This window comes from Brachypodium distachyon, chromosome 2 (genome assembly GCF_000005505.3).
Source record: "Brachypodium distachyon strain Bd21 chromosome 2, Brachypodium_distachyon_v3.0, whole genome shotgun sequence".
Taxonomy (NCBI): Eukaryota; Viridiplantae; Streptophyta; class Magnoliopsida; order Poales; family Poaceae; genus Brachypodium; species Brachypodium distachyon.
Window position 1 is genome coordinate 51408657 of NC_016132.3, and position 25245 is coordinate 51433901.

At 43.4% G+C, this 25245-nt stretch overlaps 5 protein-coding genes across 5 annotated transcripts; 2 read left to right on the forward strand and 3 right to left on the reverse strand.

Annotated features, from left to right (window-relative positions):
• Nucleotides 1–3414: 3414 nt before the first annotated feature.
• On the forward strand, nt 3415–5420 carry LOC100829778 (early nodulin-like protein 1). The gene is made up of 2 exons (XM_014898944.2): nt 3415–3719; nt 4772–5420. Exons 1-2 carry the CDS (start codon nt 3533–3535, stop codon nt 5206–5208), a joined length of 624 nt encoding a protein of 207 aa, XP_014754430.1. The 5' UTR covers nt 3415–3532; the 3' UTR covers nt 5209–5420.
• A 3110-nt stretch (nt 5421–8530) lies between these two features.
• On the forward strand, nt 8531–12597 carry LOC100825407 (homeobox-leucine zipper protein TF1). Its single transcript, XM_024458857.1, has 12 exons — nt 8531–8715; nt 9006–9123; nt 9179–9238; nt 9321–9509; nt 9758–10096; nt 10205–10309; nt 10460–10657; nt 10765–10936; nt 11019–11278; nt 11396–11491; nt 11638–12061; nt 12158–12597. Exons 1-11 carry the CDS (start codon nt 8531–8533, stop codon nt 12046–12048), a joined length of 2133 nt encoding a protein of 710 aa, XP_024314625.1. The 3' UTR covers nt 12049–12061; nt 12158–12597.
• Nucleotides 12598–13370: 773 nt separating this feature from the next.
• On the reverse strand, nt 13371–15858 carry LOC100829469 (pentatricopeptide repeat-containing protein At1g69290). The gene has a single exon (XM_003564332.4). The coding sequence runs from the start codon at nt 15776–15778 to the stop codon at nt 13772–13774; it is 2007 nt and encodes a 668-aa protein (XP_003564380.1). The 5' UTR covers nt 15779–15858; the 3' UTR covers nt 13371–13771.
• Nucleotides 15859–18246: 2388 nt separating this feature from the next.
• Nucleotides 18247–19768, reverse strand: LOC100830709 (RNA-binding protein pno1). Its single transcript, XM_003564336.4, has 2 exons — nt 19413–19768; nt 18247–18870 (listed from the first exon to the last, which is right to left on the reverse strand). The coding sequence occupies exons 1-2, from the start codon at nt 19665–19667 to the stop codon at nt 18448–18450; spliced, it is 678 nt and encodes a 225-aa protein (XP_003564384.1). The 5' UTR covers nt 19668–19768; the 3' UTR covers nt 18247–18447.
• A 568-nt stretch (nt 19769–20336) lies between these two features.
• On the reverse strand, nt 20337–24159 carry LOC100828271 (CDP-diacylglycerol--glycerol-3-phosphate 3-phosphatidyltransferase 1, chloroplastic). Its single transcript, XM_003564328.4, has 8 exons — nt 23629–24159; nt 22220–22286; nt 22061–22135; nt 21932–21983; nt 21588–21673; nt 21431–21505; nt 21251–21345; nt 20337–20915 (listed from the first exon to the last, which is right to left on the reverse strand). The coding sequence occupies exons 1-8, from the start codon at nt 24063–24065 to the stop codon at nt 20837–20839; spliced, it is 966 nt and encodes a 321-aa protein (XP_003564376.1). The 5' UTR covers nt 24066–24159; the 3' UTR covers nt 20337–20836.
• Nucleotides 24160–25245: the final 1086 nt, after the last annotated feature.

The following is a 25245-nucleotide window of genomic DNA, read 5'->3' on the forward strand; positions in this document are numbered from 1 at the left end:
TTTATCGATTTGCAGATCACTTTCCTTCAAGAAACCCCCCCCCCCCCCCCAGAATTAACCTATTTCTAATATTCGAGTCAACATAAAGACCCGCAAAAAGAACATAAAGTCAACGCTGACATTGAAAATTAACTAGCATATACACCTTGGTTCTAAACTACTATGGCCTTGTTTAGTGTTAGAATATTTTTTCAGTACTAGTGTTTTGATATTCGAGCACCCAAAACTCTTAAAAACCCCAAAATGAAGTGTTTTGTGGGGAAAGACTAGGGATGATTCCCGCTAAACCCTTGGCACCAAACAAGCATTTGCGGTTTCTAGTGTTTTTTCATTTTGGAGTGGATAATACCTTAGGAAACACCCCCAAAAAGTCTACTAGTACCAAACATGGCCTAAAGTGTATAAACTACAAGTTACAACACTCTAAAACCATGATTTTTTTTGTGTGTGCCACCTGTACGTAATTATATCCGTATAAGCAACTAGAACTTATTTTAGGATATATGGGTTGAACATTTATAAAAGTCGTCATGTTGTGTTTAATGTGATAGTAGACTAATAAACTCAGGTAAGTTTGGATCATGCATGATCATGGTTAGTCGTTAGGAAGTCAAAGTTAATCAACCTAATAAACCTAGAAAACTAAAATTAACCAACCCCACTACACCTAGAAGTTCAGTCATACTGTAATTTAGTACTTTGTATCAGGTTTTCATGTAGTAATTAACAATCAAAGTTTAAAGCATGACCCGATTGATCGATGAACATTTGCATCTGATTGATTAATTGATCGTTTCATGAGATATTAGCTATGTGTCTAGAATTAAAATTCATATCTTAGTCGTTGGTTGCTGGTCACAAACTTAAAGTTAACATGCCGGTCTACATATGACGTGTCCACGCCAAATTACATTAGCAGAAAGGAATTTAAGGAAAACTGTGGGATATATAGCCAACGATATCAAACAAAATGTTAAATTTTTTACCGCCAAAAACGGCCTGAAAGTATGTAACGGGGCCATGATAACGGAAAATCAAGTGAAAACTCTAAAAAGCGGGCCAACGAAAACGGCCGGAACGGTGTTTTTTCGATAGTAAAAAAAAGTCTGAAAATGTGTGCCAGTGGTCACAAATATTGAAAAATCAGCCCCAAACATGAAAGGCCCACAAGAATGACCAAATCGGTGATTTTTTTCGACCAGGCAAAAACGGATAAAAACGTGTATCAAATCACGGTATTGAAAAACCCAAAAACGTTGGCTAGAGCTCACGAAAACGGTTAAAAAAGATTTCTTTTCCAACCTACGAAAACGGCTCGAAGACGTATACCGAGATCACATTATCGGAAAACCGTCTGAAAGTCGTGTGCTATAGCCCAGAAAAACGTCTAGAACGGTGATTTTTTTTACCAGCAAACAACGGCCCGAAAACGTGTATTGGTGGACACTTTATCAAAAAATTGGCTGAAAACTAATAAAAATGTGGGCATAGCCTACCAAAATGTCAAGAATGGTTAATTTTTTGGACCGGCCAAAATCGGAACAAAAACATATTTTATATATAAAATTAGCAAAATTTTAAAGTTCAATAGTATTTGGGGCAACAACCGAAGCATTTGATGGCCCTAATGGTGACCTTAACATAACTAAGCGCTAAATTATCCCAAAAAATATGGCACACCAACTAAAATTCTCAAACTCGCCAAATTATCATTAATATGGTACATAAATTGGCCCTACAAACGATCAAGTAGAGCTAAATGTGGTCATTTTCATTAAATGTGTACTCATCATTCCAGGGGTATTTCAAGTTTTTTACTCGGTAACCACAATTGATAACTCTGACGGTTATTTGCCAGACGACTGTAGCGCATAGCCTTTCTTCTGTTTGTTCACAACAGACAATCCACAAATGATTTAATATAAGATAAAACATTTTCTATCACACGACCGATCCATCTATCTGATTGACCATGTGCTTCAATCGATGCATATCTCTCTCTCTCTCTCCCCCCCCCCCCCCCCCCCGTTTTAGGACCGCATCAGCTTCTCTCGGTTCTTGCGACTCTTCTTCCTCACGCGCCGCTCTTCCAACTCCTTCTCTCATCTTCCTCCTCTTTATGCTCTATTATCTCCTCCTCCACTCTTCCATTCGATTTGGCTTTACCTTGCATCTCTCTTGTTCTCTGCCTTAGACGATCTCATGGTGGAGCTTGGAACGGAGACTTTCCCCATCATGTCGAGCTCCACATGACGTTGGGACCGTCGGGAATGAGTTCAAGGTTGCTAGATCCGTCTCCGCTTGATTTTCGGTGAGCCAAGTTCGCTGCCGCCTGGCCTAAATAGTCAAGGGCAGTTGCCTTCATTTTTTCTGAACGTTGGTGAATTTGGAATTTTTTAGGTTACATATGTTGTTTCGATATGTTACCACGTTGCGTACATTAATTTTGCTGCGTACACAGGTAACATGTTGTGATGATTCTTACAATCCACTACAAATATTGTAATCATGCTGCAAAGTTGTTTTTGATTTGCTAAATATACTCTCTCCGTCCCAAAATAAGTGACGTGACACGCCAGTTATTTAGGGACGGACGAAGTATATGTTTGTTTTTCCTTCACATTGGATATGTGGCTACACATTTTCTCTGCAATTTGTTACAACTATTGGCATTGGGATCTGTTGTATGCATAAAAAAAGTTGATGCATAGATATGTTTGAGATGTTCGGACTTCTTTATATGTTTGGGCAAGTGGTGAAAAGAAATGTTAGTATATATGCTAAAATTTTATTGCAAGCGAGAGATTTTACTGTAAAGATCGAACACCTCGAAATTATGATTTCAGTCCGATGTTACAACACAGGAGGTGGAGGGCTGTTTTCTTGCCATAGGCCGCCCGATCGTCGGCACGGCGGAACCAAACACCCCCGGGCCCCGGCTTGGGCCCTGGCTCGTACTACGGCGGGCCGAACGCAACCCTAGCTCGCTCTCGCGTATTCTCGTCCGTGGGGAAATCAGAAATGGGCCCACTAAATGAAATCACATCAGTACAGAAAAACTGCGGCCCATAAGACCTTGCTACCAGCGGTCTTTACAGGCCGTCAAAATCCGGCCCATAACTAGCCCACAGGATGCTCTAGGTAAAAACCCATAGCCTGGCCTGTTAGGCTGATGCCGGGCGTGGCCAATCTCGCAAGCGATGCATATTCCTCAACACGTAGGAAGCAAAGTATAGCTTCCCAGCGGGCGGGCGCGAAAAGAAAAAAGCGACGTTCACATCATGCAACAAAGCGCGCAAATATACCTCTTCTCACTGGTCACGTTCCACAACCTTTCACGAAAAGAACTATCTGCGATCGGGCACTTTAACCTCCGCGTGCTGCTAGCTGGTATATATACGTGCGTGATGACCGTCTCGATATAAATCGGCCAGACAACCGTGATCGAGCCTCAGCAAACACAACCAAGAACAATACCACAAACTAGCCGGAACGCGAGTACATCTTGGATTAATTCCTGAGCGAGATCATTATGGCACAGGGGATGCGGCGCATTATTGCTGTGGCGTGTGTGGTCATGCTGGCGTGGGCGTCGACCGCGTCCGCGTTCGTGTTCAAGGCCGGGGGCACGGGCGAGTGGCGCGTGCCCGGCGCCAATAACGTTGGCGCCTACAACACGTGGGCGGAGCACACCCGGTTCCGCGTCGGTGACGCCATAGGCAAGTTCATTGCTAGCCGCCTACCCCTCCTTGAATCCACAGTATTTACTGATGATATCTGCGTCGATTGCCTATGTTATTAAATGTTCAATCGAATAATAATGCCCTGTGTATCCGAGGAAGGTGCTCTCTCTGCATTAGTACTATACAAGCCACAGCATTTACGAATATAAGATATCAGTCCATTTTTCCGTCCGAAAAGAGCCAAGCTATGGATGGAATTGCGTCATGCCTGCTCGCTCATCCACTACATTTATTCCGTATATTTAATATACATATATAGCGTAGCAAGATATGCATGCATCCACCAGATTACACATTTAATCGGCGCGCGCCTGTACACGTTGCGTAATTTATTAAATTTTGACATCTGAGTTGGATATGTTTTCGCAATTTATTGCCAATACTAAATATGATATGCTCCGTTCACGTGTTCTGTAGTCAAATGGTCCACTCATGTGAACGCGTTTATTGATAATCATCCTGTAACGGCTCTCATTCTGACTTAGCACGATCACGTATGCTAGCTAGCCACAGCGATGATGAACATGATACAAATCCAGCCATATCCTTGTGTGTCATCGCTCTTTATCTCCCTGCATACTGACAAATACAAGCAGTTGGCAGTTGGCAGTTGGCCGGTGGGGTTTCCACGAAGCTTCGTTGCCCAGAAAAGAATCCTACGCCACCGTTCAAATTTTCGATGGCTAGACGACATTTTGACAGGATAGAATGACGATGGCCGTTTTCAATTCCTCCACCGCACGATATCTTTTTAATTTAATGCACGCAACCGAACATAAATATGCAGCATTTATTTTCTTTTGTTTTTTAATATACCTACAACATGCATGATTACCGGACTAATCATATCAGCACCCGAATTAGCACTAACGAAGTCGTTAGCGCTAACATTTTACCGCACCGCTGTCAACGAACTTATTAATTCGGGACCAAACAACATGCAATCATTGGAACAATTTCTGATTATGTTAAGCGCATGGATGCATGAATGTGCATGGGTTTACGTCCGTCGTCCTGCATGCATGCAGCGTTCACGTACCAGCCGGGCAGCGACTCGGTGCTCATCGTCGACAAGAAGTCGTACGACGCCTGCGACACGGGCTCGCCGGTTGACAGGTTCGACGACGGCAACACGGTGTTCACCTTCACCAAGTCCGGCCCGTTCTACTTCATCAGCGGCAACAAGGACAGCTGCAACCGCGGCGAGAAGCTCGTGGTCGTCGTCATGGGGCCCCGTGCCGCCACCAACAACGGCACCTCCGCGCACGACGCGGCCGGGCTGGCGCCGTCGCCTGCTGACACCAACGGCCAGTTCTCGCCACCGTCGCCGCCACCGCCTTTCGGCATCGAGATCGCGCCCAGCCCCACGGAGCCGAATGGCGCCGCTGCTGCCGCGAAGGGGACTCATGGCATTGCCAGCACGGCCGCGCTCGTCATCGGGACCTTGTTCTACGCACTCGTTTGATACTGCGTTTTGTCCAAATTAACACGCGCGCGGGAAATATGCTTTGCTTATGGAAAGTATCATGTATCTACGATTGGTTTGATTAAGTTTGCTTGTAATATCTCACATAATAGTTGATGTACTACAATGTATAAATTAAAGTGTCGCTGAACATTGTTACAAGTGATGAGTTGATGCCTTGTTAGCTTCAATAAAGCTCTCATTATCGGAAAGGAGTGATCAATGTGAATGTCATGTAATTGTTGTCTGCTGATCACGCTGCTAATATTTTTAATTAATGCAACCACTTGATTAACCATTAAATAAAGAATTCATGTTCAAGCTAGGTTCCTGATTTAGAAACAACTATGTTTCCTTAAAAGAGAAATGGTGTTACATTATGTATGTTGAAAGTGTTGCTAAAATATATTTGACATTCCAAGTTTGTGATGCAAAAAAGGGACATATGGAAGCCACATTTTGTTAGAACCCATGCGCTCTCTCATGGTGCAGCCCGACAACCTGATGCAGTCGACCTACTAAGAAACTTTTGGTAGGTAACATGGGCCAGCGGATAGAACGGCCCGTGAACCTTCCGCAAATCGCTTTATTATTAATAGAGTTACTAATTTTTTAGCTAGTGTTGGGCGAGTATGCCGGCCCAACACTGCAATCTTTTGCAATGGACGCACTAATGGATGCCTAGTTTGGATCGGTACCATGGGCGCATGGATGGGACGGCCCACGAACCTTCTGCAATTGTTGTACTAGAGTTATTCAATTGTTAGCTAGTGTTGGATGAGTATCCTGGCCCAAAGCGACAACCTTTTGCAATCGACGTACTAACGTGGTTTTGATTGATACCATGGGCGCGTGGATCGGATGGGACGGCCCACGAACCTTCCCCTGTCGCTTTACTGATTAAATTGTGCCGGTGTCAAATGAGTATCATGGCCCAACGCGACAACCTTTTGCAATCAACATACTAAGATAGTTTTTATCGGTACCATAGGCACGCGGATGGGACGGTCCATGGACCTTCTGCAATAGCGTCCCTAGAGTTATTAAAGATTTAGTTAGTGTTGGGTGAGTGCTCGAGGCCGCGGCCCACTGGCAATTTGGGGTAGGGCGGTTATCGGTTCCGTTCCAACCGTTGTAGTCAAATCTAAAGGAATTAATCTAGATTTTATCCGATCGATATTTTTTACGCGTGACATAATTAGTCACAATCTAATTAATTTTCCTTGATCAATGGGTTATAAATATTTCCGATAAATAACAAAATTCAGATCCAACAATGTTATGGCACAAATCATCCGATTATTTCTTTATCTGGTTAGTTCGGAAATTTCTAGCACCTCAGCATGATCACCCTTTTAATCTTTTTTTTGGGTATGTTTACAATGCTTTTTTTTTTGTGACACACAAGACTTAACATAGCATTGAGCATGGGCAAATAATCTGCCACTCGTAGAGGCTAGTTGTTAGTGTAAACATGGGCACAAGGATTTGAACCCCTATAGATGTACTACCACAGATGCAACTCCCACCCAAGTGTGGTTTCTGTAGAACATCTCCAATTGCAAATACGGAAGCAATTTCTATAGTTGAATCGGGGCTAATCATTACCCTGATTATAATTGTCAGCGTTAGTCTATAACAATTTGCTTTCAACGAAGTACTACATGATTTTGTTAAAAAAATCATGTCAGCATTCACACATCTCACAACGTTGGAGGTCAAATGCACGCTTGCTCGAGCCTGAAGTAATCATATCTGTATGCCTCGACTTTATATATAGTATGCAATACTCAGCGGCACGCCTAAAATCCCATTCCCCTGTTTAATTCCCTTCTCTCTCTCTTTTTTTTTTTGAGAGGCTTAATTAATTCCCGTCTTTTCATTACTCGGATCCGCCCATTAATTGCGTTCTAGCAAATGATTGTACTAAATTAACTTTCATGCAGCTGGTGCTTATAGTAAGCATGTATTTTCACTGCACAGAAAATAATTACGTGAAGATTCTCCATATTTTACCTTCGTTTGGAGCAATGCATTAATTAGCGAATTGCCCTCTCTGTCAAACCGAGCGTTACTTAGTTTCTGAATTCCGCGAGAAAACGGTGTGCGTGTGCCCATCCAGCACAAAGGACACGGCGAGGTCCACAGGGCAATGGCTATAAATAGAGGCAAAGGGAAGGGGCGAAGAGCAAAACACAAGGGAAAAACAGAAGAGAACAATTGAGTGAAAGCTTTTAGTTCTTTTTTGTTTGCGAGGGGACTGAGGAGGGCTTGCAAACTCTGAATTTTGATTTATCGGCCTCATCGTACATGGAGATGATGGCTTGTTCTTCTTCTCGTGGGTGTAGGACGAGACGCTCGTTGGTAAAGAAATCCTTCTCCAATACTAATACGTAGCTAGTTGGTCTTTTTCTCTTCATGCTTTTTTGCTTGTTTTTTTGACCGAAGTCGGAAGGGGAGACCCCTGTACCTGATTTGCTTTTTTGCTTGTCCCAAATAGTTGTAACATGTTTTGTTGTTAGATGATAGATCTAACAAAAATATGAACAGGGATGGTACAAACTCCCTCCGATCCATGAAGAGAGTATGGATCGGAGGGAGTACAGTTTTTTTATGCAAGGAATTTCTTTGTTCTATCATCGCATATTTAGTTTTCCCTTTTTTTAGCTAGGTGTTTCATTTGTTTATACAGGCCCTTCTTGAATTATCCTGCTTAGCTTTGTAGAAGTACTACCTCGAAGCACTTGTTGTTGTGTTTTACTCCACGATTTTCTCATAGATCTGAGTATATGATCATGATATTTTTTTTCCGTGTTATATTTTGGCAACAATTAATTCATTCTTTAAAAGTTCCCAGTAGGCCAGCGTCATATCCCAACATTCCTTTCTGGGATTCCGAAATGAATTCATTCTCATGTTTTTTTAATTCTACATAGGCCCTACAGACACCATTTTTGGGATCCCAAAATTGGCAACCAGTTCACTAAGGATCTCTGTTTGGATAAGTAAATTATTATGTACAATTGATTATTATCTCCTGCATGTTAATAGGTTGTTTATCTCTAGGCGTTTACTAACAGTTGTGTGTGAGACCTTTTCTGTTTTTGTGAGAACTGCCTGTGTAATCTATATCTAGATATAGAAATTGTATCTACTCCTGTTTTTATGCTTGGCAGAGGTAGTCCATCAAAGAAATTGTATCTTAAAATAGTACTAGATTGAGTCAACTTGCTGGAGTAAGCTAGCCTTTTATTTATTATTTTTCGAAGGTATTGCTAATATTTAAAATGGAAGTAAATCTAACAGCCAAAGTATCATTTGCATGCGACAGGTGTCCGAAAGTGAGCAGCAGGCCTTGGGCAATGAGTACTACGAGGAACAAGACTCGGGCATTCTGCCAAGCAACGGAAATGGGGGACCCTCTGCTGACCAAGACGACCCTGAACGCCCACGACGAAGGAAAAAGCTACGGAGGCTCACTTACCAGCAGAACCTGATATTAGAAGGGTATCTAAAGTTGTCTCGATTTTTTTTTGTTGACTTTAACCACTCTCGCTTTACGCGACTCAGCAAATATTTAGTCAGAAAAATAAATGAAATTTTACCTATTTGTGGCAGTACTAGTTTATACCGTGACATTTGTATAGTGCATATCCCCTGTTTATTCCTTTCTTTTGTGATGATTATGTTAATGATCTACCTATAAACGGTGAAAATGGAGACGAGTAAACGCCTGCACATTCTTTGAGTCCATTTCAATAATTTAATGCTCTTATCATTTGACCCTTTTCTTCCAGGTTTTTTGGCATATGTGCACACCCTGATGACAGTCAAAGGAGGCACCTGAGTGGGGCAACAGGTCTTTCAATGCAACAAGTGAAGTTTTGGTTTCAGAACAAGAGAACGAAAGCGAAGGTCTGGTCTAAAACACTTCCAAAACCTCACTGATACAGTTGCTCATCATGTGTAGCTCACCATTAAATATGCATTCATCAATTATAGCTTCCCTGTCATATCTTTACTTCTTCAGGTATAAACATACCCTGTTATACTTGATCTATGTAGCAAAGTAGGATCTGACATGGAAAAATCTCTCCATTTGGAAATTGCAGAATGATCTGGGAAAACAAGAGAACTATGACCTGATAGTGTACAATAACAAGCTAACGGCTGAAAACAGGAAGCTTAAGGAGGCTCATAGAAATGCACTTTGCCCCAATTGCATTGGTTCGCCATCACACCATCAGGTCTATGCTGAGATGGAGAGGCTAAGGGAGACGAATGTGTTTCTGAAGCAACAGGTAACAGCATATAAACAAGTTCTTCTGGCGTTTTCAGTTAAATTTTAGTAAGCACAGAAACATTTGGCACAATTGAGTAAATTTTTTTTCCTTTTGAGGGAAACACTTGATCACGCTTGTATCTCTAAGCTAGAAAGTTTTATGAAGATTGTATCTCGACTTCTTGAGTTTAATATTTTGCCTTTGTTTCAGATGATTGCATCCAGATTCTCGAGTTATATTAATGTTGTATTTTTTTCAATTGGCAGCTTTCGAGGCTGCATGTTGGAATACAGCGAAGTTCAAGCAGTTCCTTCCAGTTTGGCATGTCGGCAGAAGATGCCATTGCGGCACAAAACGAAACACTGATTATTGCTGTACTAGCTGAAATTGCAATGCGTGAATTTGGCAGTTTGATCAACACCAATGGCCCTCTATGGCTGCCTGTCCACGGTGGTTCACTTGAAATACTGAACGAGGGGGCTTACGCCCAAGAATGTGATATAACAAACATGGCAAATCTAATAGGGTTCAGGACAGAGGCTACTCGTGCCGAAGCTGTGGTCTTGATGGACCCCCAAAATGTTGTGGAGTATCTCATGGATTCTGTAAGTTGCTCGTAACAAAAAATGCTACAGTAATTAATTAAAATGCTAATGTGATTGATGTTATTTAATTAAGTCGCAATTTGATCCTAATGTTCAATAACTTTGCAGGAGTGCTATGGATCTTTCTGTCCGGGAATTTTGTCCAGTGCAAAAACCATTAAGGTCTACAGTTGGCCTAGTATTTCAGGAAACTACGATGGGGCTATGCACTTGGTATGTATGCCTTTATTTCAGGACATAGATGTTTTGCTGTGACTGCAATTAATGGCCTCATATCTGAAAACAAAACAAAAGCACTATCCTGAGGTGAAATTTGTTTGCTTCAGCTCACAGTTTTTTCTTCTCTTTGCTTGAAAACGATAGATGACTACTGAGACGGTGTTCCCGTCGCCACTGGTTCCGTCTAGGAAATGCACATTCCTGAGGTGCTGCAGGGAGCTGCCAGGTGGAGCAATGGTCATTGTTGACATGTCTCTGGACGACGGTGGTGGCAGCTCCTTCAAATGCTGCAAAATGCCATCAGGAGTACTGATCCAGCCCATAATGGCCAACAGCTGCAAGGTATATATGGCCCAAACAAGAAAGAATTCCTATCATGATAGAATGGTTACCGGTATACCTTACCGCATGGCTGATTAATTCGCTCGGAATTTCTATCTTGTTGACAGGTGACAGCCATAGAGCACGTTCGAGTAGTTGACACCGGCCTTCACGAGCTCTACCAGCCATGCCTGACTGGGCTCATGTTCGGAGCTAGGCGCTGGGTGGAGAGCATGGCGCGGCAGTCAGCCCGCATGAGAGCTCTCTTCGATGTCAACGTTAACTATTCAGGCAGAAATGGTAACCGAGCTAATTAGAAGTATCTCCTTACAGAAGAATTAAACAAGCTCACTCCATGGGTTGTTTGTTGTGTTTATTTCAGTGTGCCCAAAGGGCAAGAAGACCCTGATGAAGCTAGCAGACAGCCTGGTTGTGAGCTACGCCAGGAGCATGGCCAACCTCCCTGTGGGAGCATGGACCACCCTGTGTGGCTCTGGTACAGAACAGGACATCAAGGTCGCGCACAAGAGGAATGACGACGGCAGCAACACCTCCGTCGTGTCTGTCAGCGCCTCGTTCCATCTGCCCATCCCACTCAGGGTCACATTCGATCTGCTCAGGAACAACGTGCTGCGCGCAAAGGTACACTCACCCACTCGGCCTTCTCCAATCACACATCATACACATTGTACTGTGGTAGTACATTTTTCTGGTACTCATGTCAAATGCCATTTTGTGCTTTATATACTCATCACACAGTGGGATGTGCTGGCGAGCGGCGGTGCCGTGAGGGAGGAAAACCTTGTCTGCAAAGGCACAGGATCCAATGATAACGTCTCCATTTTGCATGTCAAGGTACTGCTCCGAAATAACTGACTTGAATTTTTATATATTCTTATATAAATCTTAATTTGGTACGGAGGGAGCGACTAATTTCAGTTCTCCCAATTAAGACTCGTCACCGTTATTCCTATCGTAAATTACGATCTGTCATTGTGCAGGCAGCCACGGGGGATAAGGGAAACCTCATGATCCTGCAGAACAGCTGGTATGACGTGTCGGGTTCCTTCATCGTGTACGCCCCCGTGGACAGCATGCTGATAAACAGGATCATAGGCCCCGGGGATGTGGCTGAGGGCGAGCTGCCCCTCTTCCCCACCGGCTTAGCCCTCCTCCCTGTTGGCGGGACGGCCCTGCAAGGACAGGCTCCCCTGGGCGATGACGGGGAAACTATTGTCACCGTGGGCTTCCAGATCCTGGTCAGGCATGCTCAAGACGACGTGTTTTCTAAGACTCTGCAAACGGCCGTCGCTCTCATGGCTGACAACATCGCCACCATCAAAAGGACCCTCATCAACAGCCACCCCATCTTCTACCGCAGCAGCGGCTCTACCGCTCCATTCCTCAACTAATGTACCCAAGGTAGTAGTAATCTTCCACCTTCATCCTGTTAAACTCGACCAATTCTTGCCTGGTTCTAGTAATCTTGGTGATGACGTACGGCTTGTTGTTTTTGCACAGGGAGAAAACACAGGGGAGGCGCAAGCAATGCTTGTGGGAGCACATCAGACTGCGTGGATGAATTATCAGCTCAGATGGCCTGCGTTTCTCCTGCCGTTACCATCATACAGTATTTTACTTCCTCATTCTCGTATTAAATGTCACAACTTTGTTTAAATACGCACGTATCTAGACGCGTTTTGGTGTGTAGATACATACGTATTTAGACAAAGTTGCGACACTTAATATGGGACGAAGGAAGTAGTTAAGTTTCCTTTGCTATTCGCAACTTTCAGCTTATAATAAAAGAACCTGAAATAAATGTTCGAGAACCAGACCTATGTTAAGTTGGTGCCGCAGCGTGCTGATCCGCTGCCTTATGTAACCGTACCGTTTCTGTTTGCTGCTGGATTTGCTATGTTATGGATGCTATTTAAATTCTAAATTTCCCTTTTATTTCATACTGTATGGGTGATCTTTAAAGCACAATTTGCTCTTTTTTTTTTGGAATTGCATGATGCTCCCACAGTTCCTATGTTCTACTTTTTTCATAAGTCAAACATTTTAAAATTTAACCAAGTTTATAGAAAAATCTACCAACATCTACAAATCTAGGTTAGTTTAATGAAGTACACTTGATATTGTAATGTTAGTGGTTTTTTCTTAAACTTGATAGAAATTTGACTTACGACAAAGTTAGAACGTCTTGTATTTAGGAATGGAGTAGTATCATTTTACTGTTTCAAAAACCTTTTACAACCCAAAGTTGGCATACAAATCCTACTCACTCAGCCTGGATAAACCTTTTACTACACAAACCTGCTAGACGCCCTATAGAGCAACCCCAATCTTTAGAGGTTTTGAAAACAACAAATCCTACTCTCAGCATGGATAAACCTCACATATCTTGGTATCAACTGGACTTCAATTTTAGAAGCAGACAAGGTTTTAATGTGTTGTTTTGTGGACTCTTGTGTCTCCAAGGCTGAATAATCTTCAGTTTTGAGTGAAGTTGTTTTTACCAGTTCTGGTAGTTTCACACCAAGGTAGGACTTAGACACCTAGTAGTTCCCAGTTGCACACGAATAGTCTCAGTCTGTACTTTTGGTGTGAACAATTTTTAGGAAGGAGGCTCGATAACAAAAGCCCCCTAGGGAAAAAAAACTCATGTCGCATGTAACAGTAAGCAGGAAGTGAAAACAATAAATGAATAGCTCAATGGATCAAAAGAACAGAAACCTGTACGGAAATATCATATTGTTTATCACCACAACAAACTATGCATATTCCATATACATATTTCCGAAGAAACTTGGTAATTCACTAATTTAAGAATCTTACAGAATTTTCAGGTTAGAACAGGCTAATAAAAAAACTAGTACAAGGTCAAGTCAGCCAGTAAAGTGAAACGTCTATACCTAGAACTAGAAACAAAATAAGAGGATCACAGCATTGCATATACATGGTCACCTCTGAAGGTTTCTTAACATCATTTCGAGTAAACCAGCTTTCCTAACCTCGTTTTGAACTTATCATGATCCCACAGTGCATATACATGTTCATGTCAGAAGTTTGTTGCTTGCTACAGCTTCCAAAAGGTTTTGCAATGTCATCCCACAGAAACATATATAAATGTTATGAATTAAGGCCAGCCCAGTTCTTGAATGCGATTAAAGCTTCCATTTTCCTAAAGTTACGCTTTCTCAGCTTCGCCACTTTTAGCTTCTTGTGGGTTTCCATGAATGCCTGCTTGTGCCTCCACTTATCCACAAATATTTTCAACTCTTGTGCCTTCTCAATCACCTGCATTGCCATATCAAAAAATCCACCCTTGACCAAAGCATACAGAAAGGCATCAATCAGCTCGTGGTTAAAATTAGCCCCCTTTCTCCTCACTTCCGTCCATAGTATGAGCACATTAAAATACTTCTCAGCCGAGAGATACCCATTGATAAGTGAAAGATATGTCTGATTATTTGGTTCAAATATCAGGAATACCATCCTTCGGTATGTCCTTCGAGCATCCTCTAACCTCCCAACCTTGCAAAAGGCATGGATGATGGAGTTCCAATCATGTGTAGCAATCTCTATTCTCGGGTCATCAACTACAGAGTCCAAGAATGATGCCATGAGCTCAGGCCGATTGTTCTCTGTCAAGCCTGTCATTATAGTGAGATAGCTTGTTCTAAGGTTTGGTACCCTCGCTTCTCTCATATCCTTGAAAAGAGTAAATGCAGATTGGAAATCATGGGCTGTCATTGAAGCATCAATAAGAGCATCATAACTGCCAGCATCAAGCTGTAGCCCTGCTGCAGTAATCTCCGCCACAAGCTGTGCAGCCTCTGCAGTCTTTTGCTCCTTGCAATATGCTTTCAAGATTGGGGAGTATATACCGAGACCCACAGAGGCTCCTTGAGCAGTCATTTCATCGAGTATGCTATGAGCCTTGCTTAATAGACCAAGCCCAACACAAGCATTGACAATTCCGAACCCAACAGAATCATCAACTACCAACGATTGCTGTGTCAACTCGATCTCTTGTGCTTGGATGATTAACTGAGCTAATTCCTTGATCCTTCCATTATCAACAAAGCACTGTGCAACCTCGGTATAGCATTCATCATCAAATGCATTACCATCCCTAACTCTCCTCTCCTTCAGCGTGCGGAGAATGATCGATGAAACCGACTCAAAGCTACAACATTTCAGATACCCACTCACCAAATTCTTGAAAAAAATCTTCTTGCTGAAGCCTAGAGCTTCCAGCAATTTATCAAGCTCATCAACCCGGCTTGGAACGTCCCTCCAAGCATACAAGAAGGCAAGACATCCAAAGCTCTCTACGTCTGGAGATACCCCAATAGCTGACATAATCTCCAAGACCCTCTCAGCATCTGTGATTGAACCAAGTCGGCGGCAGCATCCATCAAGAACAGCATTGCAGGCGGCGAGGTCAGGCCGCATCACTGCTATCACAGACGGGGACTTCTCCTCGACCATGAGCCTGCAGGCTTCGTCAAACACCTTCAACAAGGCCGCAAAGGAATCCGTGTCAGTGCGGGTGAGATCTATTAACTGACGCCCCCAGGCGGAGAAAGCTGGGAGGCGACGCCCGCAGCGGATAAGAGCACGCGCGAGGGCCAGCGCCGGGGCAGTAGATCCCGCTGTGACAAGCGAACAGAAGAGAGTTTCGAGCGCGGCCTCCGGAAGGGGAGAAGCATGAGGGCTCTTCTCGAGCAGGAAGACGACAGCGGCAAAGGCGCGCTTGAGGCCAAGGCGGTGGTTCTCGGCGACGAGGTGGGATACGAGGGCCGCCGCGGCGGGAGGCGACGGCGAGAGGGAGGCCGCGGCCAGGGACTTGAACGCGAGCCATGCGTCATCCGAGCGGTCCTCTGCGACGGCGGCAAATATGCCTTCTTCGAGCGCGACGGCGTCTGCGACGGGTAGGGCTTTGGGGGTGGGTGGGTTCGGGGCGGGAGGTGGCGGCGGCGGTGGTTGGGGCTTGGGGCGCCGTGCGAAGATGGAAGGCTGCAGAAAGGAGTAGACGGTGGGGATCTCGTCTGTTCCGGAGGAGGAGAAGGGCTTCGGGTTTAGGGGCAGATACAGCCGGCTCCGGAGACGGAGGCAGATGAGAGCACGCATTGGCGGAGAGGTTTTGCCGTCAAGGTGTTCGAGCGTTTGCGAAAGGAGTAAAATGCAGCATCGGCCGTTGTACTTTGTTCTATCGGCTCGCTTTGGTCTCTCTGCTCGCGAAATGCAATTTTCTTTCCACTATACTTACATTTCAGTGCCTATGCAGGCCAACGAGCATAGTCAAAAGCCAAGACCACTTGATCGATAGTTCCAATTCTTTTTTTTTCGTGCAGCCCCAAACTCTTTCAAGTTTAGATTTTTGGAGAACTCTTCGCCAACTTCCTTCCATCATTCCCTACATTCGTGTGCCTCCTAAGTGTCATGCCGCCACGGATGGTCACAACGCTGTCCTAACCAAGAATTGCCCGTTGCCGGTGGCCATGAGCAGAATCATCTATGGTTTAACCACCAATGACCCGAAGAGTTCGACTTTGACAATCATGGTGGTTATCGACGTTGATCTTTCCTTATCGATTTTGAAGGAGAAGAAAGAAAGAAGAAGAAGAGGAATTAGGGACTGGAAGGCGAGAATTTCGATGATTTCGATGTCCTTATATCATACATGAGGAAAGTTATGTGGCTATTTTCAAAAGGGTAAAATGAAGAGGAAGGCAAATAAATGGGTCGGGAGCGATATGCAAAAAGACGCCATTACATGGGAGCCATGCTGTTGATGTTGACTGATCACGTGGTGTTGTACTAGCATGCTTAGAGTTAACACAAGTAAAGTGATAAAAAAGAACTACATTTTGCTAGCATAGTGACTAAAGCGAGCCGATCAAACAAGTATGTTGCTTGTTACTGTGCTTTGCTCTTTTTTCGGAGGAAGCGAAGACTTGCCGTGCAACGATGTAACCGCTCGGTTTGGCATAGACGAATTGTGCTGTGCTGAACTTATTTCATAATTTGCCGTGCAAAAATACACAAAAGAACAAGAAAAAATATTGGTTAGCAAACAAACAAAAACTAAAAATTTGTTGGAAAAGCTGGATTATTCACAATACACCTCAATGCCAAACACAGCCGAGAACCACCACGGAAGGAAAGTTTACAAAACAAATATGTTAAAGTAAAGCTTGGATATACTTCCATCTTGTCCTGTCCACACGATTCTCCTGCCATGCATCGTGTAAATGACAACACGACCGAGAAGGTGAAGTATGGTAAGATTGGTTTCTATGCCAGTTTCATCCTCTTGTATCCATGGTGGAGTTTGGTGTTGTTCGGCTCCATCCCCACTGTTTTCTTCAGTCTTTTCCTTTTACGTACCAATAAATTTCTCTGATTGTGTTCCTTGATTTGTTTGGCAGATTTGTTCTCCATCCTTTCTCTTCTTGGCAAACAATATGTTGCTTAGCTTCTGGTCTGTGTCTTCCGGATCAGGGGGTGTTGATAATGAATCAAACTGAATTTGGGCTAGTGCATGTTTTCCTCTTCAAATTTTGGCACTCCTCCTCTCTCTTGCTGATGATGTTGTCTATATCCATACCATGCATCATTGAGAGGCTAGGTTCTTTCATCGCTCTCCTTGTTTTTTTGCTCAACCTCCACTATTGGAGGCCTTGTTATGGGTTCCTAGACCTGGTAGAAAGGGTGATGTGATCGGTGGTGTTGATTCACTGCTCCTACAACGTTCTTTGCCCATGATAGGGGTACGGTGTCTCTTCCTCGGCAGCCAATGCGACAGTTTCACCGAAATCTTCAACACCGGTAGGCAAGGATTCATCATCGTCAGACGCAAAGGTATCTCGAACATCATGAACGGTGATGGTATGCTCTGCCTCTGTGCGAAGGCTTTTCGTCCTATTCCGTGATCTATCTGCTAGTGGTGGCCAAGGGTGTTAGGCCGGCGACGGCGTTTCCTTTGGTTGGCAGCGATGGAAGTTCAGGATCCTCAGATACCATCGAGCAGTTGGAAGACACATGTTCGTGTTTGTGGAATGCGTACTTGTAATTTTATTCCCTTTGTGCTCTCTATGTTGAAATTGATGCTGGGGCGTTTTCAAAACAAAAACAAAAACAAAAACAAAAACAAAAACTGGGTGTCACGCAGGTCATAAGCACCCCTCCGGTTGGCCATAGACGATTAGACGCATTATTATGCAAAGTACGGTCTGCATCACGGAATAGTCTATACCTTTGGTGAAAGCTATATACCATTAGGCTGAAAGCTGGAGGAAGAACATCACATTTTGTCAGTCATCAGCAAAACACCGAGAAAAAGCACAAGATGCCAGGCATCAACAAAACACCATTCGCCAATTTTCAGACTTTCTACGACGCTCAACATTTTCCACCTTGTGATGCAAATATAATTATATGGTATTGTCTCTGCTCACGAGCAAATCGTAACTTTCTGAAATACGAGACATGGCTAAGAAGATTCTTAAGGGTAATATCCTAACAAATCGGATTTTTAAAAGGATATACACATACAGGCTAAAAGAAGCAGCATCATCATCACAATTTATACGGCCAGTAGAATCAAACATTAAACACAGCAATAATAGGTGTTTGTCAATTAAGGCTGCAACAAAACGCAAGGAATATCACTGCCACCTTTAATCATTTTGAAGTTGTTCTTCCAAACAAGAACATTCATATCACAGGCACACAAATCAGCCGATACAACACATACGAGGCCAAAACTGCAGCTATATGATGCGACCCAAACTCATTTAATACCTTTCTGCCAACCTAGCAGATACAGCCCTTAGCTTAGAATAGACCTTGCCTGCAGGAGAACCCAAGATAAGACTGCAAAGTGAATCCCGAGCGACCTTGATGTTAACAAAGGATCCAAGTATGTGGATCTTCGTATCAGCGATAACTATGCGAGTCCTCGTAGAGTTCTCAATGGCATATTTGGTCTTGCCTCCTTTCCCTGATAAGCGGCCAATAGCACGCGATAGATGCTCCCCTCGAAGTGTCTTCACATCCTTGATCTCGAAGGAATCAACATACAGGTCATCAAGACGAAGCAAGGCAACCGCATCTGCAATGTCAAATCCAAGCATAAAAGCGTGAACGAAGTCCGCGCATTTTTGAAGGTTGCTCACGTCTGGAGTATCTTGTCTTGTTTTAAGCTCCACCCTTTTTGCCTGGGAAAGACAAAACAGGAAAAATGGAATGTGAGACAACTTGAAGCCTTCAACATTTATTTAAGACATGAAAAGATATTTTTCCACAGTGCAATACTCTCGCGCAACCAAAACCATGGGCCAAAATACACATATCCATGCGAGCTCAACACGCAGGAATGACCAGTCACAAGGCAAGGCAAACCAGTCGAGTCCCATGTATCTATCTAAAATGGATATATCCCTCTATGTAGACAAAACTAAGCTAAATATTCAGGTCAGCTGTCCAATATTAAGACTACTTCGTATCACTTGCTTTATGGTGAATGATGAATTGAAATAAGCTTTGTACATAATCAGACGTCGAGCAAACGTCAACCAATTATTAAAAGGTACTAATTAGGTCATGCTAACTATTACTGGCTCGAATACATATTCGAACAATCATTTATCCAACCACTCAAATCCTTGGCAATGGCTGATACGGTAATGTGATAGCCTCTAATCGAAACGAACGGCTGTCTAATTGCAGAACCGAGAGGAATTTGAGCCAGATTACCGACCTTCAAGTTCATGCGGATGTCGACCTTCATGTGCTCGTAAACAGGGGTGTAGATCTCCAGCCACGCCTTCTTCAGCGGTGCGAAGCGATGCGAGGGCACCTGGACCTTGCGGTACTGTGGCCTCCCGCCGCTCATCTCGCTGGGCATCAGAGCGTCGAACCGCGGCTTCTCCACGCCACCCGCCGCGTCCACCGCCATCGCGGCGGACGAGGATTCTCTAGGCGCAGCAGCAGTGGGGGCTCTATCAACTTCCATCTTGTGGCTGCGGCGGAGGCGGGGAAGGGGCGAGAGCTCTTGCTGCGGGGCTCTCGAGGGGGGCTAGGGTTTGGAGATCGAGAGGAGAGGAAAGCTTGGAAGGGGAGAAGATTATAAACCCACGAGGTATTGGGCCGAACAAAAGCTGGTATGGCCGTATGGGCCAGCCAGGCCAATACAGCGGGCTGCTTAAGAACAAATCCAATTTGCAGCCTTTTGAAAAATTGCAGCCTTTTTTCTTTCGCTAAGAAAAAATGCAGCAATTCTCAAAAAAAATACTCACTCCGTCCCATATTAGGTGACTCAAATTTATCTAAATATGAACATATCTACTAATATTTCGGCCCATGCAGCCGTTTTTCGTTGCTTAATTCAAGAAGATCCATGTCTCGGGTGAGTTTAAGGGCGACCTCATGTCCGAAGGATTATATGAGAAAAAAACATGCCCCGAACTCCAACAAACATGACTTGCGAAAGAACCTCCAAGAAATAACGAAACTGGCAACACTTATTTGAAAGTAAAATAGTACTCATTCTGTTCCTAAATACTTTGCACTAAAACCACGACAAGTATTTAGGAACAGAGAAATACTACATCACTGTACTATGGCAGAATAAAGGCAACCGATATTCAGTTATCGATGTCAACAAGCATAGCAGACAAAAGCCTTTACGAAACAAAACTAACAGTTACTATTCCCAGCTGTAAACAAAAACAGTTACTATTCCCAAATACGACTTGAAGCGGTAGGGCAAAAGAGTTAAAGAGCTGATGTCTTTGGACAAAGCAAGGAACACAGTTCCAGCTGGCTTGCCTTTCAGTAACTTGATGAGCACTCTCAAGCCAAAAATACACAACACGTCGTACAAAAACTTCAAAATCTAATCAGTGTCTAAACTACAAGTAAAAGGAACTAGACTAAACTGCTACTGGGAAGAGGTCCTAATGTAACAAACATCTGCCGATTTCATTGAAAAAACTGATCTTCCTTCAATTTCTTCAAATGTTTGGTATACTACGCCATTGAAATGCTGAATTCATGAGTTGCGATCTGTCCAGTCTTGCAAAAAGGAAGACCACAAGTTCCCGTAATTCTGGGACACTGATATCTCATCAGCAGCAGCAGCACAATCAGCCATGAAAAAGAAAATGTAGTAGACAACAGCCATCATGCCCTTGGTCTTATCTGATAGTATTTCACACCATAACCTACTGTGGATGCCACCGTTGTAGTAGCTACGAGCAAACTGCAGTTACAAGAAAACCATGAAACACTTCAAGGAAATACGCATAAGATTATTTTTATCTATAACTATTAGCTACAAGTTTTTAACAACCGTCACTTGCTGGTATTCAAATCATCAAATGTTTTGTTGATTCGGTATTTTGCTTCTAAAAATAATCAACTTTACACAGCAAATGTTGATATCATAACACACGAGTGCTTCTCATGTATGGCAGATATTTCGGTAGATTGCCTGGTATAATGTATGGAGTGGAAGATAATTTCATACACAAATAAAAGAGCACCATTCCCCAAATACAAAAACCAGGGCAGACAGAAGTTTTGAAAAATAATTACCTCAAGTATGTAATATAATTCTGAGTTTCCACTGTGCCAAATTCTGGCTGAAGGAGTGCACCAGCAACCAACATCAACTGGAACACTGTATTTACCTGCACTCAAAAGATTAGTATCATGCTTTGACATATAACGACATAGGTCTACATGATCAAGTTCTGTGAGAAAACAGGGACATACCTTGCTAATGAAAAGAGGTTCAACCTTCTCACGGTGAATTGCATCTAGGTTAACAAAGTCTGACCAGCTGTTCCACTGGCACCATGATAACCAAGGAGTGAATCTCATTTAAAACCTTCCAAATATACCTCAATTTTTGTAAGTAGTACGGTAGTACCTTCCATCCAAGGCTGGAAGCTCGTTTGTAGACAGCGCCACCCACCAGGAGCAAGTCTCTTACAACCACCAGGCCAACAAGCCCCGCTTCAAGTAAAACAATAAAAGTGTGATTTCATTGATTGGTTCGTAAATTTATTCAGTTAACGGCAAGTATGGTAGATCAACCATCATTGTATTTTTACTTAGATTAAGCTGTTGAATAGTTTCGTACTTTTTCAGTATCACCCAATATATCTAGTTGGGAATGATATTATAGATGGATGGATATGCAAGCAAGCTATGCATAATATCTCTAGATAGCAAAGATAAGAAAATGAAGCGAGAACATGTTCATCTACTCACGATGTAATAGCTCATTTTCAACCATTGCTACCGCAACAGAGCAAATCAACACCTAAGCAACATCACAAATATTGTAGATCAGATACAATTTACTGGAGAAACATAAAGCATATAAATATTGATTTGAACCTTGTCAGCCAATGGGTCCAGATATGATCCAAACACAGAATTGATGCCCATCTTTCTTGCTAAAAACCCATCCAACTATGGTTAGAGAACAAATGATGAGTAAGGTTTTCAACATATAATGTTACTATTGTAGCAATATTAAGAGAGTGTAACCCTTACCCAATCACTTGCACCTGACAAAGCTAATGTGCCGAAAGCAGGAAGATACCATTCATTCACAATCATCCTATGTAGTGTATGTAGTTCGTCAGAACCAGAACAGTTCGCAAGAAAGAAAGGCAAAATCATAGACCAGTAAGTCTTAAACATAACATGGCAAGCCAAAATAACCAGAATCACAATTTAAATAGCAGATGCAAAACACAAGCATGACGATCCTATCTTTTACAGTAATAGCATGCTATGACATCATAGAAGACCCAAGGACGACTGGACGAGTGATTCGAACTCATTGTAAAAACATCCAAAAATAGCTCATTTGACATTGAGCAAACTTTCAGTCTTCCAGCAAATGAAGTGAGACAACACGAAAGCCAACGAGAGGATGGGGCGGTGTTGAAGTAAAGCATGACAAGCCTACAGTTGGACAATTCTTCAGATTTGACACTGAAACACTGTACTGGAGTAATAAGCAATACAGCATTGTAGCTGATTCCAATGTGAAGGACAAACAACAGATTTACTCTTGTCTGAGCCCTTTATTTATTGTTATGGAATGTCTCCATAGACAGAAGAGCAGCACATTCCAGTGTCTTTTATCTGACATGGGGCAAAGTTGACTTGTCAAACAGGTATTTACATATTTTTTTGGAAATGTTTTTTTTTAAACGAAACAGGTATTTACATGACCAAAGGGAACATCAACAAAGGTTAAGCCATCGGTTAACATGTTTCGTCTCCAAAACCCCATAACCTTATTGACAAAGCTAACAGGTTCCAACATCCTATTTACCATTCTGAGTCCTGACTCAATTTGTGGCTTGACAGTTTCTAACTCTCTCCTGAAATGCAAATATTCCGAATTCTTAATTCCTTAATCTACGAAATTCAAAAGTAATTACGTCATATAGTCATCCAGAAACTAAACTTGAATCCAAACAATTGAAAAAAAAAATCGTAAAGCCTCACTAGTGCATAGCAGCACATATCACTTTCCATTTAGGCTACCAGATTCATACTGAATCATCAGACGCACAGGAACACAATCTTAACTGGCAGGTTTTGCACAGAAATGAAAACGTTTATTACTACTTGTTAATCCAATGAGTATGCATGAAACCAAAATATTTCACGGGCGTTTATGCACAAGCACAGGAACGCCTAAGGAAAAATATAAGATTATGGTAACTTATGGCTTCAAGTTTGCACACTCTTCGGATTCGTGATCTAACAATGAAAACGAGGAACACAGTGCTACTTGACTGCAGTACTAGCAAAACACTATTAGAAAACTAGCATTTGCATTTTGGTCAAGGAAGCCCAATCATCAAACTGGGGTGGTTGAGTATATCTTAATGCATCTGGTCCGATAGCATACTGATAAGTGATAACTGAAGGTAAGCACTAACCATCCAATGACCGGACCCGACACCATGCGCCCGATCGACACCAAATTGGGCAGATTCAGAAACCTCTCACCTCCACCCGCACCCGCAGCCTCGCTGCTGTAGACCCGCCTTGGCTCCCACCGTACGGCTTCCACCACAGCCTGCGCACCCCCGCCGGCAATGGCGCAGGCCCTGTGGAGCTTCGCGCGGAAAGCAGCAGCCGCGGTGGTGAGCGGCGAGGCGGGCTGCGAGAGCATCCATGGGGCGGACGAGAGGAACAGCGCTCCGCCGGAGCGGACTAGGACGTGTGGGTGTGTGGCGGCGCCGAAGGGCGCGAGGGCGGGACAGGCGGCGGTGAGCGAGGGGGGCAGGAAGGGGTTGGGGGAGAGGAGGGGCTTCGGGTTCCGGAAGGCAAGATTCCTACGGAAGAGAGGGTTTAGGGTTTTGAGGAAGGCCATGGCCGTGTGGACTCCGGAGCATGGGAGGGGGCCAGGCGGTCTGTCGGGAAGGAGGTACGGGAGCTTCTTGCGCCGGGTGGTCGGTGCCTCGGTGGTATTGGCGAAGAAAGTGATACGGTACTACGGGCCTGTTTGGACTGTGACCGGTTTAGCCCTACCAAAATATTTGCATGACCAAAATATTGGCAAGATGTGGATGTTTGGATTGTAGTCACAATGAATGTTAAAATTTTGACAAAATCATTGGCTTCCATTTGGTTTCAAGCCAAATAACTTGCCAAATATTTGGAAATTGGTTTAGTTAAAGAATTTGAACATCATAGTCAATATTAGACTGACATATATCACACACAAGTACAAAAAACAAAATTAAATAAGACACATGCATACTGGCTCAATAATACCACTGCAAACAAGTGCTGCTAGAACTTCAGAACATCGATCCATACATTAGCTTGTAAATATTTAGACATCACATCTAGCCATGATACAAAATCAAGTTCATATGCTAATGAACTCACTGTATTGTGCTTGCAATCAGGACAAATGGCGAAGAAAATATATCAATCAAGCAAGCACCGTACTGTATTACTTGAAGGAGTGGCATACATGTGATCTAGGAACACGAATAATCAGCGATTTGGTACTAGATATTTCAGATCTAGCAAATAGGACTGACATTGAACTAGATCCCAACCTAAAAGAACCATCAGCAAGCAAATCACGCCACAGGAAAAGGAGAGCAAGGTGTGTCCGAGGGGAATCTTGAGCTCTGACCCAGGAGTGCAGCTTGAGACCCTGTTTCTTTGGGCTTATGCTTCAGATTTTGGTGTTTCTAGCGATCTCAAAATCACTTTTCTCGATTACACATGAAGCTGAAGCTGAGAAGCACCAAAAGCACGTCTGGAAGTGCTTCTCAGCTTCATGTGTAAACAGGAGAAGTGCTTTTGAGATTGCTAAAAGCACCAAAAGCTGAAGTAGAAGCCCAAACAAACAGGGCCTGAATCCTTGGAGAGACCGGGAAGAAAGGTCGACGGGTGGCTGCCGGAGCAGCGATCCGTGCGGCTTGAATCCTTGGAGAGATGAGGAAGAAAGGTAGACGGCTGGCCGCCGGAGCAGCGCTCGCTCCCTCCGCGGCCGGTGACGGCTACGGATCTGAACCATCTTCGTCTTGTACCCT

Excerpts from the sequence above, each read along its gene's own strand:
- LOC100830709 (XM_003564336.4), bottom strand. The coding sequence starts at position 19,667 with ATGGAAGTTGATAGAGCCCCCACTGCTGCTGCGCCTAGAGAATCCTCG. Across the intron at positions 18,871-19,412 it reads ACATCCGCATGAACTTGAAG|GCAAAAAGGGTGGAGCTTAA; the intron begins GTCGGTAATCTG and ends TGTCTTTCCCAG.
- LOC100828271 (XM_003564328.4), bottom strand. The coding sequence starts at position 24,065 with ATGGCCTTCCTCAAAACCCTAAACCCTCTCTTCCGTAGGAATCTTGCC. Across the intron at positions 21,984-22,060 it reads TGGACCCATTGGCTGACAAG|GTGTTGATTTGCTCTGTTGC; the intron begins GTTCAAATCAAT and ends GATGTTGCTTAG. Across the intron at positions 21,674-21,931 it reads TGAAAATGAGCTATTACATC|CGGGGCTTGTTGGCCTGGTG; the intron begins GTGAGTAGATGA and ends TTTTACTTGAAG.
- LOC100829469 (XM_003564332.4), bottom strand. The coding sequence starts at position 15,778 with ATGCGTGCTCTCATCTGCCTCCGTCTCCGGAGCCGGCTGTATCTGCCC.
- LOC100829778 (XM_014898944.2), top strand. The coding sequence starts at position 3,533 with ATGGCACAGGGGATGCGGCGCATTATTGCTGTGGCGTGTGTGGTCATG. Across the intron at positions 3,720-4,771 it reads CCGCGTCGGTGACGCCATAG|CGTTCACGTACCAGCCGGGC; the intron begins GCAAGTTCATTG and ends GCATGCATGCAG.
- LOC100825407 (XM_024458857.1), top strand. The coding sequence starts at position 8,531 with ATGCGACAGGTGTCCGAAAGTGAGCAGCAGGCCTTGGGCAATGAGTAC. Across the intron at positions 9,510-9,757 it reads ATGTGTTTCTGAAGCAACAG|CTTTCGAGGCTGCATGTTGG; the intron begins GTAACAGCATAT and ends TTCAATTGGCAG. Across the intron at positions 10,310-10,459 it reads ACGATGGGGCTATGCACTTG|ATGACTACTGAGACGGTGTT; the intron begins GTATGTATGCCT and ends TGAAAACGATAG.